This window comes from Trichoplusia ni, chromosome 15, assembly GCF_003590095.1.
Source record: "Trichoplusia ni isolate ovarian cell line Hi5 chromosome 15, tn1, whole genome shotgun sequence".
Taxonomy (NCBI): domain Eukaryota; kingdom Metazoa; phylum Arthropoda; class Insecta; order Lepidoptera; family Noctuidae; genus Trichoplusia; species Trichoplusia ni.
Window position 1 is genome coordinate 4,303,727 of NC_039492.1, and position 19,536 is coordinate 4,323,262.

Consider the following 19,536-nt stretch of genomic DNA (forward strand, 5'->3'; position numbering starts at 1 on the left):
TTTACCACATAGAATTGCACATAAGAAAATACCATTTGTCATACATCGTAATTGTGTATAAAACTTGCATAAGACGTCCTTGATTGTTTTCTAACTTTTTTTGTAATAGTACCAATGAATTATGTGAATGCGAAAATCAGTAGCTATATCTAACATTCAAAAACAATACCATGGTTGTTGCTTGAGAAACTTCTTGGTATGTTGTTCTTTTACCTCGTACGTCACAAAGGAAACTGTAGCGTGCGTCCGCGAGTACTCGTACACGTCAAACATGTGATTCTCACGACACTCACATGCCAATAAAGAATAAATAACCACTGACTGACGACAAAAATAAGTTCATACAAGTCTGGTATGCGACAAGAAAATATGTAAAGCAACTCGTGTATACTCGACTAAAACTCAACGAAAGCCAACTATAGTAAATGCTTAACGTTTATTTTGAACCGTAGAAGAATATAGAATTTCTTGTAGCACCTTTTACCACAACCCTATAGATATGAAGGCACATACCTACCAACAAATAGTCCATTATTTGTGGCTAACAAGATTGAGTCACTTCGCGCGTCACATAACTCGTGAGTCACTGTGGAACGCGCTTCTCTCTCATATATTAACATGCTTTTTTTCCCCATAGGTGTTACCTGCTGGCTGAATCATCGAAAGAAGATCAGGGTCAAGCGGACTCGAGGGGTCTTTGCAAACGTCTCTACATTACACATTTGTGAAAGTAACTTTTTGCAATGTACCTACCTATGAAAGTATTCTTCTTTGTCGTGACTGCAAATGGTTACATTTCTATAAGCAAGTAATTCGTTTGTAATCGGGCCCCTCGCTGTCCAATATTCCATTCCACACTGCCTGTGATCAACACCAGCGCGATGAAGAAATTACATTCGTCCGGTGTTCGTGTCGCATACTGTAACTAGAATACATTTTATACCGTAGTTGTAAGTGTTAAGGTCGGTTCACACACCGCCGCGTTGCCAACACGTCCCGACAGGAGCGGGATTAAAATATCGTTGCATACGTTTTGCATATGATCTGCCGCTTCGTCCATTAGTGGGTATCACTCGACGTTTTCTCCTCACTGCCAGACACTGAACGTCTGACGTCACAGGGAAGAGAAACATCTTCACTTAATGCTTACGCGGGTTATTTGATGTTTGTTTATATATGTGACTGTTCAATGTCAAGCGCAGAGTATGCAGCGTGGTGATCTGTGCACCGACATTACGAATTATGTAATTAATACCTCTGTGATATTTAAGATGATTAAATAAGAGACGTCGTGATGAGTCACCGCGTGGCGCTGTTTGATTTGTAATCTAACAGTAAACACAAGCTGTATTGAACGCTCGGTTGACGCATAATAAAACAACGTATTCATGATACGAGTTAAATCTTTTAGTATTGTGTATTAGGTGCGCAAGCAAGGTTAATTCGAATGAGTAAACAATGTGATTCACCATCGGACAAGTTACGCGCTAACATTGACAAATGTGAAGCAGAGTAACATTTTCCTGTCCTTCGAAATGACTGATTTCAGAAGACAACTCTTTGAAAAGTCTGTATAAGAATAACGTTATGCATTCTATTGTGATGTCGGCTTGACTGAGTAACGCATATAACTTACTGAAGCGAAGTAACAAGACAGCTTTGTACTCTTAAGACATTAGTTGACCTAATGAATGATTTGTAGAGAAAGCAACGCGAAAGTTGATGCTTTAGTGATTTTTATGTAGGTGTGTTACAATAGCTTGTGGGTAGATATATTCTGCGATCGGTTGGACCACTTTGATGACTAACGGGTCTTAACCAGATTTAAAATAAAGTTTGCCTAGTGGCCGTATTCGTGTAGTCACTCAGTCGTCATGGCTATTATTGTATTATTCATTATAATTATGACTACATGTCTATTATTACATGTCACCCGTAATAATATAATTTTCTAAGTAGGTAAGTTGTAAATAAGTTCCTACAAAGATTGATTTATTTAGAAAAATATTGTTTTAAATTATTAATTAGAAAATGTATCATTCGGCACGATCAACCAAAGTTATTAAAAGCAATATTTCGTTAATGTTATTGGAAATAATTAATGAAAAAATTATTAACGTTGTCATGGATTTTTAACATTATACATTATTTTTAATAATTCTGAATCAATGAACATTAGTAGGTAGATGAAACATTTTTGCATTTTTTATATGCGTTATTAAACTTACATCTCCCGAAACGATCTAACATTTAGAAATAATATCGCTTACTTAATTTCAATTAAATTAAAGGAACTAATATTGAATCTCACGTAGCTTTCGAATCTCATTTGGCCTCGACATGAGTCCCAGTCTCAATAATGTGGACAATTGTCACCGCTATCAAGTGCATTGTACTTCCGTTAGACATATTATGTAAATATATTCCAATGTACTAAGTAAATTGTAACGAATATTAGATAAGCATTTGTAAATAACTATAATCTTCCATACTTACATACGTATAGCTTGTAGAACTAAATTATTAACATCACATGCCGTACCTAGATATTAGTAATCTCATTATGTTAAGTGTTATTGTATTTGCGTGAAATCTCGCTGATGTCTACATTACCATGATTATAAGCGCATTTTGTATTTTTGTACATTTGTATCACTTGTTAAGCTAGTCAGTAAAATATCAAAAACTATCTTGTTTGTTTCATTTTCTTATCCAATATAAAAAAATACACTTGATAAGTTAAGGGTTTAGCAGTGTGTATGGTGGTAGATAAATAAATTATACCCTGAAGATAAAAAGATCTGCTCGACTACTGCATTAGTGACGTTCGAATAGTATTTTGAGATGAGCGTTATATTTATTTTGTGTGACATGCAAATTATTAAATTTGGGTGGGCATAACCAATTAATTATTTTTGGCTCTACCCGGGGGTTTGAACTGAAATGTCGTGTGACAATAATGACATACAATTTAAAATAAATGATTATTATACCCACACTAAAATTGTTCTACGTTAAGCATTGCAAAACCATAAAAAAGCAAAATAAAATGCATTCGTTGCGTGATCCAAATGCAATCCCAAGAATGCTATTAAATTATAATTCGTTTCCTGGAATCGGCAGCGTCGACACTGACACGCTGTTTTCATTAGCAGAGCCATATATGGATACAGTGGCAGATTGACACAAAACCGCTAACAAACTTGTTTGTCTGCCAATATTCTGAATTTATTGTTAGTTGTCTAAACTAACCACCCACCTGAAGTGTATACTGCACTAATTAACTATTTTACGGCATGTAGTATATTTAGAAAAGTCACAGGCAATATATTTCTAAAATCAAACAAAGGGTGCATATGTTACATTTGGGCAAGTGACACCGTCCTCCTTTTCTGGGTTAGGTATTTGGCTGCGAATACCTATATAACATATTAAAAATGGAAAAAGTATCCGCGCAAGGCTTGCGAGCTACTGTACTAGCTGTTTTTGTATGTGTGTCAGTTAATTGCTGGAAGGTGTAAAAATTTGAAAGTATAAATAAAACAAGCATTTCCAAAATTAAATAACTTCTTTTATTTCAGAGTCAAATTTGTTTCCTACATAAACGTGTTAGAATGATGACGCTGTAACATTAATTGACCATTACACTAATGGTACGCGCCGTTAGCTGTTAACTTGGTGCACGAGTGGAGGGCCGTGAATTTATTCCATTATGACGTGTTAGTGCGCGCGACCCGCGCCCGGAACACATGTGCAGGCCTACAGCTGCGGACTTCGCATCTCTTATATATCTGTAATTAGCAACAAATATGACCGAGTATTTATATCGCGCCGCAGCGGCACCAATACGTCTTACTGTGGAGCAGGACGAGCCACATCCTCGCGGGCCGGCCGCACTAACACTACTACACAGACAACTACTGTCGGTTTCAATACAGACTTTTATAATATAATAATATAGATTTTTTTTACTTCTTTAATAACTATGCAAATATGATCACAAATACCCATGAACCAAACGACGCGATCCCGAAACATTTCTGCAACATCCGAAGATAACAATAACTACACTCCACTACGGAGCGGGGCCCGCGCGGCTGCGGCCGGCGGCGGGGGCTTCCGCCGCGCGAGCTCGGCTCACAACAATGCCAACGCGTCAACTACTATCCAATGCCACAAACACCTAATTTTAATCAATAATCAACAATTATCGCCCACCTCTAACACTACACGCTTTATTTATACGATCAAGTGGAAAAATAATTTTTGATCCTCCATCGAAATCAAAGTAACATTTCCCATGATATTTTCACATGGCAAAACAAAAATTCAAGGCAAAATCCGTCACAGCGGGAGAGCGCCGCCCGCCGCCACTTACAATACTCGGCCCGCGGCGCTACTCTACACTTATGAACAGGGCGGGCCGCCCTCTCCACTGCGCTCATAGCTAACTTGGAAAGATAATAACTACTCTCCATATGCTTATAAGAACACTTCATAAAACAGCTTTATATTATACTACATAATTTACATTTATATTAGGTTTACATTTTTACACAGCAATAATAATGTTTGTAGTTTTCATTATAATATACTCTATATACTCCCAATTGCTAAATATTGTCGCATATTAAGCATGTTTTTTTTTATTTATATCGACACCGCATGGTCATTGGTGTCAGCATCATTTATATTAACAAAATACTTTAAATCCTTCTTCGAATCCTCCTAAGTTTATCCTCACCTAAATACGAACGAAACTATGAAACAGTGATCGGACTATTAATTATTCTTTTAGAACTTGTATTAGTCACTAATTTAAATTCAAACGGTAATAAGTAGCCGAATACACAACTAAAACTAAACTTCAAATAACTAAACTACGGAAATTTATAACAATTTTCATAAACGGACACAGTTCACAGATGTAGCGACTTCACAAAAAAATCAACTCAAATTATTTCAAACAAATAATCTATAAATGCTGACAATATTGTCTTTTGTTTGGAATGACACTTAACACTTTCTATGATAAAGTTTCAAACATCGATTTCTAAAGCATATAAATATGTTAGAATTTAGACGACTGATCACAATACTAATCAGACTTCTCTATACAAAACGATCGTGTTAGTAAAAAATAATTTTAGAAAAAAAATAATTATGGCAAAATATTGGCGAAGTGTAGCAAATGAGCTCTCCACGAATATTTAAGTTAAAAAGATCCAATACCGTCGTAAAACAAACCCAAGCACTCAACAAACAGCCGCGAGAAATTATACTAAAACAACTCACAGTGAAAACTTAAACATGCGGTCAGGCGACCGTGCGGCCACTGACGTATGTGAACAGAGTTAGCACAACACAGTCATCGCGACAACTAAATTGATATTTACACAAATAATGCACGTAACATAAAATATTATAAGATATAACCATCTTAAGTATTTATTACGTTATATTTTTTTATTTATTACACTATGGCATTGCAACTTTGTGACTCGGTTGCGGCTACGTCGACCCTCGTTACAATAACATAATTTATTTGTTAGCGGAACAAAAATAGGCAAGTAGATAACGTGCCTTGTCAATAATATGATGTTGATAAGAAAATTTTCGACAGATTTCTGTTCAAAATATTTGAAAGCATTTATAATCAGTGTGACATTTATCTGATTTTACAATAAAACACAATACAAAAGTATTTTATTGCTTGGATCGTACATAAAACAATAGCGCTTAAAGCGTGATGGGAACATGAAGAGAATCATATAGAACCAAGCTTTATAATCAGAACTGTGGTCCGTCGAAACATTTTCGCTAAAACAGGTAACGCGCGAAAGAAATGAGAATTTAACATGACTAAACATACACAATATAGAATAGAATCGTTTCTATAAATACACGTGTTTTAATTTAAAGAGACGTGGTTTTGGTGTCACTATAACTTCTCATAAAATGGCAATTGGTGTGAAAAGGTGTTTTGTGGGCTGAGTTTGTACGGCAGGCGTGGGTCTGTCCGTGTGTAGTTGGCGGTACATTCCCGCGCGGCTGCTGTCTCCCGGCGCCGGAGGTACAAGCCCAGCCCGGCTGTATGTTAGATGTGTGCAGTCTCATTCCGCAGGGGCGGCGTCTGTTCCGCTCGCGGCCGCATCGCGCTACGGTTACTATAGGTCCCTGCAAAACACAAAAGTACATTATTGACACAATGTTATACAAATGAATTGAAATTTAGAAAAGTTTGTTTTAAATAAAAACGGAAATAATCAATTTAATGTCATTAGAAGCAGTAACTTTGGAAAACACGTTTTATAACTGAACAGAATCAACACTGTCACAATCCAATTTCTTGTAAATATAACCAATAACAACAAAATTGATACTCCCATTAAAACACCATTACCATTAGTAATTAAAATGTTAAACTTGGAATTTACTTTATGGGTTATTAAAAGTTTTAATGATAGCGTAATGAAAATGTCGTTAAACCTCCACCAGATAACATTTTTATTAAATTGTTAAATTATCAGTCTTTTTTTCTCTTTATATCATGCATATTTAACAACTAAATGTCTATGCTTATTATTAAAATAATATTATGTTGATCACATTACATGAAAGGTAACTTTAAACAAACATTGCATTTCCTCAGATACCGATTCAGTCATACTTGTGGTACGAAAGTTATAATCTTTTATATAATACTCTCAGCCGTAAAATATTAACATCAAGTCCAGTAAAATGAATTAAAATTAAGTATAATGTACAAATATTTGGTTTAAAGTGACGGAAACCATGACACATGAGGTTGACTTTACTATGCGTCGCTCAAGGATACACGTATTCTTAACACTAAGGGCCTGTTTCATAATCACCACATAAGTTCGCGTTAAAGTACTTGACAGATTTGTTTTATACAAATAAATATATGTTTTAAATGTATCTGCCAGATAGCGTATCATTAGTGATTGTGAAACAGGCGCTAACTCTCATAACTTTATACCCAACACCGGTGTGCAGTAACCATGGCGATTGTATGGCAGTGCAATATTGGGTATCAAAAGTTGTACATTACCCTGCCTACCTCATCCACTGCTGTGAGGGCGGCGTGTGCGACGGTGTGGGCGGCTGGTGGGACTGGGTCGCCACCCTCTGGACCACCTGTAACATATGATATTATAATTAGACGATCGTTGATAATCGTTGCGAAGTATAGTGTGTTTTGAAGCAGACCTATATCCTTAATACTTGTGGTTAACAGAAACTATTTTAGAGAAGAAAATAAAAAGTAAGTTGTTCTCTAAAAATTGATTAGCTGATTAAATATTTTACAGAAATGAATGTATTTTTTTGACATATTCATATTTTTATATATTAAGTAATTTTTAATATTTTAAGCAAATGTTTCGGTCGGTATGAATTGTTCGTTCGCACAAAGGTGACTTTATTTTGTGTGGTATTAGGACGTTCGCAAACCAACTTTTTTACACAGAGAGAACCAAAATGCGCAAACTCAAGCTGGATCACGAGATTTTCCTTTATTGGAATTCAAGCATGAGCACAGTACAGTCTAGATATCAAGCAGCGTGTGATGAGCTCTGTCAGTAGTGGTCAGTAGCGGGTACCTGCTGCACGAAGGCGCGGGTGAGATGCGGCGCGGCCCTCTCCGCGTGCTCGAAGGCGCGGCGCAGCTCCTCGATGGCGGGCGCGCTGCCGGCCCCGTGCGCGCGCGACAGCTGCGGGGACACCACGTTACTCACAGAACAAACACTACAACATGCATTTCACTGCTATCTATAACATCCAAACCCAGCACTTAAGAACTTCAATGATGGGACTTACGAATCTACGTGCACACAAAGATGTGACACTCTTTTGAGAATAAATTTTACCTTAAAACATATTAACACGCTTTTATTATATTTAAAGTATGCAGCATAAAAATTATAAAATCATAATCTTATAATATTAAAAACAATACACTTACCTCATTGAGTAGTGGGTATATAAGTTGCTGTAGGTATGGGTGCCTCCTGACTTTGTTCTCCTCACTGTTCGTTCCTCTGTGGTCCAAAGGCGAAGCCTGGAAACAAATATTAACAGTTTTAGATTTATTATCTAAATGTTCATTATAATTTGTTTAACATTGTTTTAATGTTCAGAATAGGGTGTGCTAGGCAAAGCTATGACTACTCGCAAAGCGACAAATTGATCAACCTTCAAATAGCTGGAGTTATAGTTTGGGTTATAGCATCCCCTGGATAGGAAAGGCGGAAAACCATGGGTCGGCGAAACTTGGGGAGGACGAAGCAGAGGGTCTAGGTACTCGTTGTTCGCCTCTGTTTTCTGCTCGTAGGCTCTAAGTGGGCCCACAGTGCGTCGGGTGGCTCTGGGAGGCCAGCAGTTGATGACGATATCTTTGCTTAATATGTTGTGCATGACTAACGTTTTTGTTATATCCGGGACTGTCCCTGCTGGCGGGCGAGTGCTCGGGCTTGCGCTCGTCCCTCTCTCGCTCCTTGGCAACGCGCGGCTCCGACACTACCGCCACGTTCGACGTCTGCCGGGTCTGTGAATAGTTAATACAGTTATGTTTATGTTTGAAAAGGATTGAAAATACGAAATCAATATTCTTTACAATGATAATAAAAGTGCGGTAGCTTTATTATGATAGTTTGATAGTACTCAGATATCATAATTTGTTATAAAAATTAATTAGTCGCATTAAAATCTAAGAGAAAGACTCTTTACGATTATTAAAATTGATAATATAATCATTAAATGCCGATACATAAGGACGGTCAAAACACTGCATTTGTAATAAATGTGTGCTTCGTGGGCTTACAATAACTAATAAGAGTTCTTGCTCTTGTGGTACCACCCTCATGACTACCAATACCTTGTCTCCTGGTAGCAATACGGCTAGCGTTGCCGTTAGAGTAAGACAGTAGGAGCTTGTCCAATGTGCCGTTTGCGTAAGTCAAAGAAAAAGTCTAGACAAAATGGTGCCATAACGCGTTATCTTCCAGTAAGAAGTAATGTGTTTGAGTACTCACGGGCAGCTTGTCTGCGGCGTTGTTGTTGTTGGCGTGCGTAGCGGGCGGCGGCGCGGCGGCGGGGGGCGGGGACGCCGAGCGCGCGCCGTTGTGCTTGCCCACGCCCACCACCACCGACTCGCGGTCTCGCTCACGCTCGCGCTCGCGGTCGCGAGAGCGTTCACGCGGGACCACTGAAAATATACGAGAATTTCTATTAATACAGGTACCTACATCCCTAACAGCTTTTGAATTGGATACAGCATAAAAGAATTGAATTTTAATGAAACCCTCATGACGCAGAGACTCAATTCCTTCCAGCGAGTATAATACAAAGAGGAGTCGTATGAATGTATATATATTGTGTACCGTTATCGTCGTGATGGTTGTTCCTGGCGCTGCGCTTGTTGTCGGCGGGCGGCTGCAGCGCCCCGCCGCGCACCGTCATGATCCACGGCTCGTCCGCCTCGCTGTCGCCGCTCCGACACTCCTCTCTGTAATATAACAGGTATCTCATATTACTAGGATAATAATATATATTGATTGTTTGTCAACAGGAGCTCGGTGGTCGCATCCTTAATTTCATTTGAATAAGTGTCAAAATGACTGTCGAATAAAGGAGACTTTGACTGTGGAGTATTTCTAAGACGTACACGTACTCTGAAGTGAAATAGTTACGGAATACCACAATCGTTAATCCTCGGGATTGCTAAGATATCGTGTTATTGATAATTGTTACTCACGAATCTGAATTCTCCGACTCGGTTTCACTCTCTTCGCTCCGCTGCGCCTTCCACTTCTTATACCTATCTATAAGATCCATTAGATACGAATTCTTCTTAGCTTTCCGTATAAACTGAAACTTTAGTAACTCCTTTGCTGTTGGCCTCTGAAAAACAAAGGAAACATTGTTTGAAAACATTTATTTGCCTTAGGAAATTCCTGCAAGAAATATGTGCCTTTCCTTTTAAGGGAATGAATTTCAAGTAAACCTCTAAAACAATATGTTTAGTAACAATTACTACACAACCATATCTTACAAGATTAAAGGATTTCGACCATAATCCGAAACACTGGGGAGGGTTCCAACAAAAACACTACAGTGAAGCCGTTAGGGGAAATTAATCCGTATGTAGCTTACATTTTCTGGGTCCTTATTGAGGCACGCCTCGACGAACTCTTTGAAGGGTTTCGAGTAGCTGCCTGTCAGCTGCGGGGGGTTGTTCTTGGGGATGAGGAAGAGCACCCGCATAGGGTGCAGCTCGGAGTTGGGGGGCTCGCCCTTGGCCAGCTCGATGGCGGTGATGCCGAGCGACCAGATGTCCGCCTTGCTGTCGTAGCACGACTGCTTGATGACTTCAGGCGCCATCCAGAACGGCGTGCCGACAAATGTGTTCCGTTTGCTTGTTGTATTAGTTAACTGTCCCGCGACACCTAAAAAAGAAAAATACGTTTGTTTAATACAAATTTATTTAAATGTGAAGGTCAAACACACACTTTTGTTTGTGTATTTCGCCAGACATAACAACATTCTGAATTCAGCTCTTTCATTATTCTGATAGGGAGATGCTAAGTTTTAGAATAAGTAACTAGATGTTATGAGTCATTTCGTGTCGGACTATAAATATATCTGGCAGTGATTTCGTAAACAAGATAAACAATGAAATAACAGAATGATTTATTATTTTGTGTATTGGAACTATTATAGGCATGTTTAAGCGCATACATAAATTGATTGCTATATTGATTGGAGAATGTTCCTGCAATAAAGCGTTGCTAAATGACATGTATCGTATCGAATCGGCGTCGAATCGAGTCAGCGTTATGGCAAAATAACAAAAGCGGTATTTTTAATAATTTAACTGAATATAAATATCTTCTTTGTGAGTTATAACCGAGAGCATTAAATATATTAAGTTTTGTCGTAACCTTATGCAGGCACACGTAGGCACTGCAGGTCGTAAAACGGCGGGTGATTATTGACTCATCTCGGTTAAATGTCATATATCTACATTAAAATTGATAAATGTAAAACCTTCGTATTCAGCGGCATTATCAATCGTTCGTCATGTCCATGTCAAGGAAAACCACATGAATGAGGTAATTATTATATTACTGAGGTCGTATTTCACCAAATATGAATCTAAAATATGATAACATCTTATTTAGCGTATGCACAATACATAACTGTATTTTGACGCAACTATAATTGTATGCAGTGGTACCATCGTTTGCTAGTCGCGCATCTTCGGGAGCACCTTGAGTATACGCGTTATAATAGTTCATAAGCCATTAGTAGGCATGACTATGAAACTACTTTGTTATAAAAACAAATTTGTTTGTACACAATTTATCAAAAAGGCTGTAGAGTCATGCGGGCTTTTTTGTGAGTCACATTTTATGTTTTCCCTAACAGTAAAAACAACAAAATGTAGCGCTCGAATGTAATACAGTCTCTACCTTTCTTTGTTATCTCAACAAAATGAAATAGAACGTTCTTTTTTATTATTTAGAACATCGCGAGTAAGACTTGTCTTATTTTATATACTGAGTTTCATTATTTAGCAAGGATAAGTTAATTGGACATCAAAAAACTGGTATCATGAAATATATACGACTTTTTTAAAGGTTAAAAGAAAACAGTTTCTATACAATTGCGTACTAAATTACAATACAATTGAATTTAGAACTTGAATTTCGGCCAGTATTGATTGTCTCTTCAGTGTACCAGATTAGTGGCGGTCCCCGTTTTTGTTGGTAAACCAACACAAGTGTTTATAAAGTAAACAAAGCTGGATTCAGTAAACATGAATGTTTGAAGAGCTTGAAAGTCTTCGCGCCGCTTGTCCGATGCACAGGGCGTTCACTTTACTTTGGCACGGCTCACAGTTGCCTCGAAAACGGTTCAAACATTGGCCCTTAGCCAAAATTCGTAGGCCATAATGCGCGTTTAACGTATATTGCAAGCTTCTCTGATTGTAGTTTCGACGTCTTTGCAAGTTTATATGCGTCTAGAAGTAAGGATGTCTACTATACGAATTTACTTTAGTCTGTCTAGTTATTTTATATGAGAAACGAAAGACGTGGCAACACCTACAGTGTCTTTATATATTCATGAGTAAGTATAACTCAGAAAATACTTTAGAAAAAAGATTAACTAAGTTATATCTGTAACGTAACGAGTCTGTCATTATCCGTGACATAATCTCGATTTAATTTCTAAAGATATGATCTGTAGGCTGTCGAAAAGTTTGTAACTTATTTTAGCTTACTCTAATAACACCCGGGGTGGCACTCCAAAAACTTATTAAGAGATAAAAGTCTTGATAAATAGTCCCTTACGTTGGCCGAAATTTTCTTATTATCTTCTATAATCGTTGCTGTTAATTAAATAAAGTTGAGAGGGATAAGTTATATTAGAGCTCAAAATGTTAAATTATTCCAATTAAATTTAGATGGGTTTCATATTCAGAGGATAATAGGATAGATTATGCTTTATTATATTGGGTTAAACACACCTATATCAGCATCAATACACATACATAGCGTGTTTGTATGTATGTATGCGAAATACCATAAATTATGATCGGTAATGAATATAAACAGGTCCTCAATCTTCCAGCCGGTACATCTTTTGTGTCTTGGCACACTGGCTAAGGGTCCATAACTCTTCTACAATTAACTGCGGAAGACAATCAAGAGCTGAGACGATCTGTCATCTCTTTAATGTTTGTGGCGTCGTAAAGCGTAACTGAGGAATTAGATGGAGACCAGAATATTTATGACTGTCCTTTGTTACTAACCATATGTGATGCGACGAAATATATAGCGCGTCCAAGAGTACTAGCGTACGTCTTAAATACCGTACTGATCTAGATGTGTGACACAAAACGGTCACCGAAACAAACAGAATACTAATTCAATTCAAATTCAATTTACAACAATTGATGTCGCAATAGGTACACGCCTGTGCACACAATTGGTCTATATTCTTCAATATTATCGATATATTTTCTAAGATAACGTTCGCTGTGAATTATTTCCGTGTTCGCTGCATGCTTCACTTGTTTTATGAGCTCAGGAGCAGCCGTCCATCCGTTACGATTATATCCGAAGCTCGTATCAGAATTGCATTGCGTTTAAATCACGGTAATACGATAAAAACTTTGACAGTGATGTATAAGAACGACGGTAAAGAAAATGGTTATTTATGTATATGTACGTTAAATACTACAAGATCGGTTAAGATGTACACTAATCAATATTAGTGTAAATATCTCGGGGATAATGCTTTGTAGTGAGATATTATTTATAGCATGTTCATTTCAGTGTCTATTTATGCTTTCGTCCCAAATATAACAGAGACATCTGATAGAAATTTCAAGACAAGATCTAGGCAGCCGGTAAAATTTAATCATAAAGTGAGCAAAAGTTTGAATTTTATCATCGGTATTCTTGGGAATCCTTTGTGAATATTCCATTCCCCGGCACGATGACTTATCGTTTAGCAGAATGCTGTCAAAGGTTAAAGGAAAAAGCAAGCAGTGCTATTTCTTATCGCCTAACCTTTAAAAATGTTGGGAAACTCGCAGAACCCGAATCTCAATTACGAAATTAATTCTGAAATGTGAATGTAGTTGCTGACTTATGTTTTACAAAGGATAATAATGTGTTGAAGCATCATACTATGTAAACATTGAGAACAGGTATGGATTTAAGATTTCTGTATTGTTTACTATTTTTATGCTATATCTACGCTTATGATCCGTTGTCAGTTTCTGTGCCAATTCTATAAAGTAAAAACCTTCGGAACATCATTTTTTTTTTATAATATGACCTATTTTAGCTTGTTAGCAAAACTTGATATCTTTATAATACTAACGTAGTCTTAAGTACATCTATGTGAACTTACCAAAGTCAGCCAGTTTGACGTCGCCCATCTCGCTGAGCAGCACGTTGGCGGCCTTGATGTCCCTGTGCAGCTTCCTCTCGGAGTGGAGGTAGTCGAGGCCGCGCAACACCTCGCGGAGGATCACCGCTATGTGCATCTCCTCGAAGCTGCCGGCCTTCATCAGGTCCAGCGCTGACCCCCCGCCGAGGTATTCCATTATAATCCATAATTTTGTTCCCTGGAAAATAGAAAAACCGCCAGTCATTATATGGTTAATACATATTTTAAAACATTTTAGGTAATGTTTTGAAGATCTCTTCCATTACCGATTATGTATATTATTGAAAATGCTTTTGCTCAAATTACATCTTGGTTTTTGTGAAGCGATAAATCAATATATTTAAATAACTTAGCTAAGCAGGTACTGGAAGAGAAAATGTAAATGACGGGATATTATTATAGAAAAATACCCCAACAACTACAAATTACGATATTTCAGTGTCCCATCCACAACATAATCTATCCCTCTTTCTGACAGATTCATTCCGTGCCTTTAGGCAAACAGTTATATCCTCATTAATATGCATTATTCAGCTCGGAAAATGTATTAGCATATTAAGCATATAGGCACGGTAAATGTGTTAATACGGCAGTTACAATACTACGTGTTCGTGTTCATTTGTTCCTGTTTACTTTAATATAATTTCTATTGCAATAGGCATTCCTTTATCGTTTATCATATATTTAGGAGTTCCAGAGCTGCAGAAAATATAAATCTAGCGTGATGATGACCATCGAGTCTTGTTTACTGCCGAGATTTATTGGTAAGTCAATGTTGGGCGAAGAACCTTGTGACATCGTAACGACACGTGCCTTTACTTCAAAACCTTTGAAAATACGAAAACGAAAATATTTCAAACAAACAGAAGCTATAAAGCCGAATAAATATTTTATGTGCATATTGATCGCTTAATCTGTTTTTCCTTGTTATGCTTAACGCACCATTAACGGAATATCGAAAATTTACATATTCGGTGAATTTATTTTTAATTTTATATAACCGCTCGTCATTAGAAATAATTAGTCGTGGAAAAATAACAAGTTGTACTATATATTTACGGCTATCCACGTTCGAATGAATCTTATTGATATTGAATTTCTTGCGTACCTACCTACTGAAGATTATCTTGTACGCGGTGTATAAAGGTTCTTGATGGCAGGCAGCGGACCATGACATGCAGTATTACATAACAAACATAAGATATGTCACCGAAGCGTTACAACTCTTTATTAATTTTTTCCAAGTTGGTACCTGCACAACAAGTTCTAAGAAATCTCACTTACAAATCTCACCTCGTAGCAATTATTCATTGAATAATGAGACGGAAGTACAAACTTGAACACATCACATTATAAATGGATAAAATATAATTTATTATCAAAGTTTAAATCGATGGAAGTAAGAACACAAAATGTTATAAAAGTAAGTACTTAATCGAGTTCTTGACATTTATTGATTGTTCGAAGTCTAAAATCTAAGTATGTTATGTCTTTTTTAAAGGCAACAAGTGATATATAAGCTTCTAAATAGTGTTAGTGTAGTATGTGCAACATTGACTACAAATAGAGCTAAGCATAAACACGAGTAAATAATATTTAAAATAATAATACAATAACATTGTATATCCTCTTTGGATCAAATTATTCTGATATCATGATGCGATTCCGCCAAACACGATTTAATAGCACATACATAATGTAAAAGCTTGATTTAATATGAAAGAGAATTTTGTGTTATCAGCTCATTTGTATGTTCAATTTTCTTTACAAAGGCCGAAACGTAACGAGTTCCCTAAATTAATCAACTTTTGGAAATTTTCACCTAAGTGAAAACAGCGAGACAAAAACAAATTACGAAGTCAATGGGTAGGTGGAGTAAACCTGCTTAGTCAGGATATACATATAACAAAGGTAGTATATATCAAGCTTTTGATGTGTACAAATTATAATAATTACATTTAAATTTTGTGACATTTTGGGTTCAGAAAATATGTTTCCTTTTATCATGGAACTTAACTTTTGACTTAAATTCCATGAGATAACTGAACTTAACTAAAACACAGCTAAAATGGCAGTTAGATTTTGGCGACATGTTTCGCTGTTCCAATATAATGCTTAATCGGAATTCTTTTAAAGTGTTATCCGGAACCGGGGAGTGCGAGTATTATTTTTTCAGATAGTACTAGATAAGCCAGACAAACAAGGAAAATTGTGTGTATAACCCGAGGCAAACAGTAACACAACCCGACGTTGCTTAAGAAATTTAAGTTCGTAAGTGTCTGTATAAACCCAGTAGGGTAAAAGGATTTTACGAGGTCGTAAAAAAATACACTTAAATAAATTTCAATCTTGCAAAAAGTGCGCCTAGTTACTTTTTAGTTCTGTAAATTGTATTCAGATCAATCTATAAGCACGTTATAGCACAGCACTATTCAATTCGCAGCTGTAAACCGAACGTTATTACCAATCAGATTAACGTCGTTAAATCCAGTTCCTGTTCGGTCAGACATGACGTTCGCCTTCACTGTTCAGAGTAATTAATGTACGGATAATACACATGCACGACATACGTACATAGTAGGTAGAGTCGTAGATACACGTTCGAGCCGACTGTACCACGGTACCATCGCATGCAGTAATGCAACGCGGAAGACGACAATGGGCGCACCGGAGCACGGATCCGGCGCGACCCATTCACGCTTCATCAGCTAACGTGCCCACATACACGTGTCAGGGTTATACTTATTATACACGCACACCTAGCTATGCAAATATACTCACAAACACAAATATACAGACTGTTTCAAGATGATAAATAATATAGATCGTTCTGACAGGCTCAAAGCCGCGGAAGAAATGGAAAACGCTCGCCTAAAATGATGTGGGATTTGGGAAAATTGAATCAAGCCCATTATGATTTATTTCGGCTTTACATCTTTATGACATTACAAAGAAAATGTTGGATCACTTTTGCTCAATTTTCTTTGAAGAAAGGTTTTTTTTTTCTTACATACGTTAAAAACCTTTTTTGGCGATTCCGTGTTACATTTTCACTAAATAATGTATCATATTTTTCAGTGGATTTATTTCTTAAGCTGCATAAGACAAAATAACAGACTGAACACACATAAAAGGCACAATTTTGAGTAAACATCAAACAAAAGAGGCAAAGAAGGGAAAACAAAGAACTTTCCAGAGCAGGTAGGTATCTCAAGGATATTAGAGAGAATATTTACACAACACTTGGAAATGTATTATGAGATATTTTTAAAGTTTCGAAGAGGGTCGAATGGGCTCGGAGAGGACCCTTTTCATATATGTGTACATTTTTAAAGTTATTATATTAGACAGCCCTAACAAAATTTGCTTTACTTTGGAAGTCCATAGCAGATAGGCAGCATGCGATAATGCAGACACCACTCGCCCAATATAATACAAGATGAACACGAGTTACATTGGAAATGGAAAGATAAATAATTCCATTCCGAGTTATTTGTGCCTCAGCCATAGATCCGGCGGAGTGAATACAGCTCAGAGAATAATATTATGTAAAACGGGAGAAGCTTACTGTGCCAAACAGCCAACAATAACAAGTGTAGATTCTACCAACTATGATTTATTATTTTTATAAGCCTATCTAAATATTTGGTACCGAAGTTTAAATTGAAACCATAAAGCTAGCTACTAAAAGAGTAAGGCGGGATTTCGAATGGAAGAGTACGCGTGCAATGTTATGCCGTAGCTATTCTCAGCATGAAGGTTTTTTTTGCTAGAAATAAAAACTCAAAAGGTCGTACTCATAATAAGCTTTTTCAAAGCAGTAACCAAAGGCTCGTTGCATGTAGCCTCATAGAGGTATTCGTTGCTATAGCAACCCGATGGCGTCGGTCGTAGACCTCGCCGTCGCGACATCCACAAAATTAAAACAAGAAACCGAACAGATAACCCTAGGGAGGTTTCTATAGGCATCCCCCTTCTGATTTATATACACAACAAAGGTTCCAATTAAAGGAAGTTCAAATACAACTAGGTTTATTACATTGAATCAATCACTATCTTTCATTATCTCTGCATTTCATAAATCTGAAATCTGTTTCAAAGAATTTATAAATACGGAGTGACGATAACAATTGACTATGGAACTAAAAACCAAATGGGGAGGTGTATCGAAGCACGCGATTAACGCATAAAACAAAAGCTCCCACTAAAGCGATACTAAAACGGATTCTAACATTACGCTTAATATCACACTGCAGCTTTCTATGCCTACTTAACACATTGTGAAGAAATTGATTATATGGGTCTGCTTGACACTCCTTGTTAGACTATGCATTTCTAATTAGTATACATAATAACTCGTTCCTTAATTAGGTACACGTGTATACCGAGCGGATGAATAAGTTTTCTTCAGCTACTTAAATATTTAAAACCATTGTGCAACTTACAAGTATGAGTATAATTAAAATTAATAAAAATAATACATGTACCGACAAATGCCTGTGAAATTCAATTATTTGAATCTTGAACAAGAGTAAAATGAAAGTCCAGTGTCAAGCAGTAAATTTTTTATGTCTAAGCGTTCCATTCACAGCCTATAACGCAGCCATAATAATGCTCGGACATTCATTAAGTTACAAGTACGACATTAAACTGTATTCAGGAATAACGCGAGTGCATGCTGGCACGCCAACAATCGTGAACGAGCAAGGGTGGAGTTCATCATTCGTTTAACTAATTCAAGGCTCCAGCGTTACCATGACAACGCGTCGAGGGCGGGCGCCGCCCAACATCCGCCCGCCTTAATAATTTCCCGGACTATTGGATGCCGCTAGTTGCCTGTAAACAATGGCTATGCGGCCAATTTAAGTTTTCCAAGAGAAACTTGTTGAAATGTTCTTTAGTTTTTCTATTAGAGTAAGATTGTTGTAACTGATAACTGGCGCCTGCTGGTCAACAAAGGAGTTTGCGATTTATTAGGAGTAAACCGTCTGGTTTAAAACATTCAATGTAGGAATATCGTGAAATACACTAAAATCATATCAAATTAAACTTTACCTCCGTTTTGTTCAAACTCTATATACATCTTTTATACTTTAATTTTATTATAATTCTACTATTACTTTATATAGAGTTTAATTTTAAGTTTTATGTTTAAATTGTTGATCTCATAATAAGTTATAAATTAGGCTATTTCACATTTTGTTTAATAATTTTATTAATAAGACGTAGGAATAAACGACATTGTCTCCTCGGAGGGTAGCCTGGTGATCTGTAACACAGGTCTTACCTATCACAGACACCAGTCTCTATTTTAGTACACAAAATAAGTACTGTAACATTATGTGATAATGAGAAAAATAAACATTTTTTATTATTATTATTATTATATTATCTAGCCAATAATCGAAATAAGTGCACGCCACGTGTTTCAATCAAAAGTTGAAATTATATTTTATGTAAATGTTGAATACTTCACAATTTCAAATTCGCGTTCACTGTGAGAACTTTTCAATCAACGTTGGAATTAATTCAGTGCACTTCAATTTACAC

At 36.8% G+C, this 19,536-nt stretch overlaps 2 protein-coding genes across 4 annotated transcripts in view; one reads left to right on the forward strand and one right to left on the reverse strand.

Annotated features, from left to right (window-relative positions):
• The window catches only part of LOC113501578 (integrin beta pat-3-like), a 38,840-nt gene extending 36,149 nt beyond the window's left edge, over positions 1–2,691 (forward strand). Inside the window, exon 7 of the mRNA XM_026882798.1 lies at positions 638–2,691. The gene's annotated coding sequence lies outside the window, so the exon portion shown is untranslated. The remainder of the gene's footprint in view (positions 1–637) is intronic.
• An 858-nt stretch (positions 2,692–3,549) lies between these two features.
• Positions 3,550–19,536, reverse strand: part of LOC113501576 (serine/threonine-protein kinase 26) — a 70,756-nt gene continuing 54,769 nt past the window's right edge. For 2 of the 3 annotated variants that reach the window (XM_026882796.1, XM_026882794.1), the window contains exons 3-12: positions 13,948–14,164; positions 10,177–10,469; positions 9,779–9,924; positions 9,405–9,529; positions 9,057–9,229; positions 8,447–8,569; positions 7,988–8,083; positions 7,626–7,736; positions 7,085–7,161; positions 3,550–6,177 (exon numbers count right to left, since the gene is read on the reverse strand). In XM_026882796.1, the coding sequence (XP_026738597.1) occupies positions 6,168–6,177; positions 7,085–7,161; positions 7,626–7,736; positions 7,988–8,083; positions 8,447–8,569; positions 9,057–9,229; positions 9,405–9,529; positions 9,779–9,924; positions 10,177–10,469; positions 13,948–14,164 (1,371 nt within the window). In that variant the 3' untranslated portion in view covers positions 3,550–6,167. Of the gene's footprint in view, positions 6,178–7,075; positions 7,162–7,625; positions 7,737–7,987; positions 8,084–8,446; positions 8,570–9,056; positions 9,230–9,404; positions 9,530–9,778; positions 9,925–10,176; positions 10,470–13,947; positions 14,165–19,536 lie in introns of all 3 variants that reach the window. The other variant, XM_026882795.1, reaches the window with a different exon arrangement.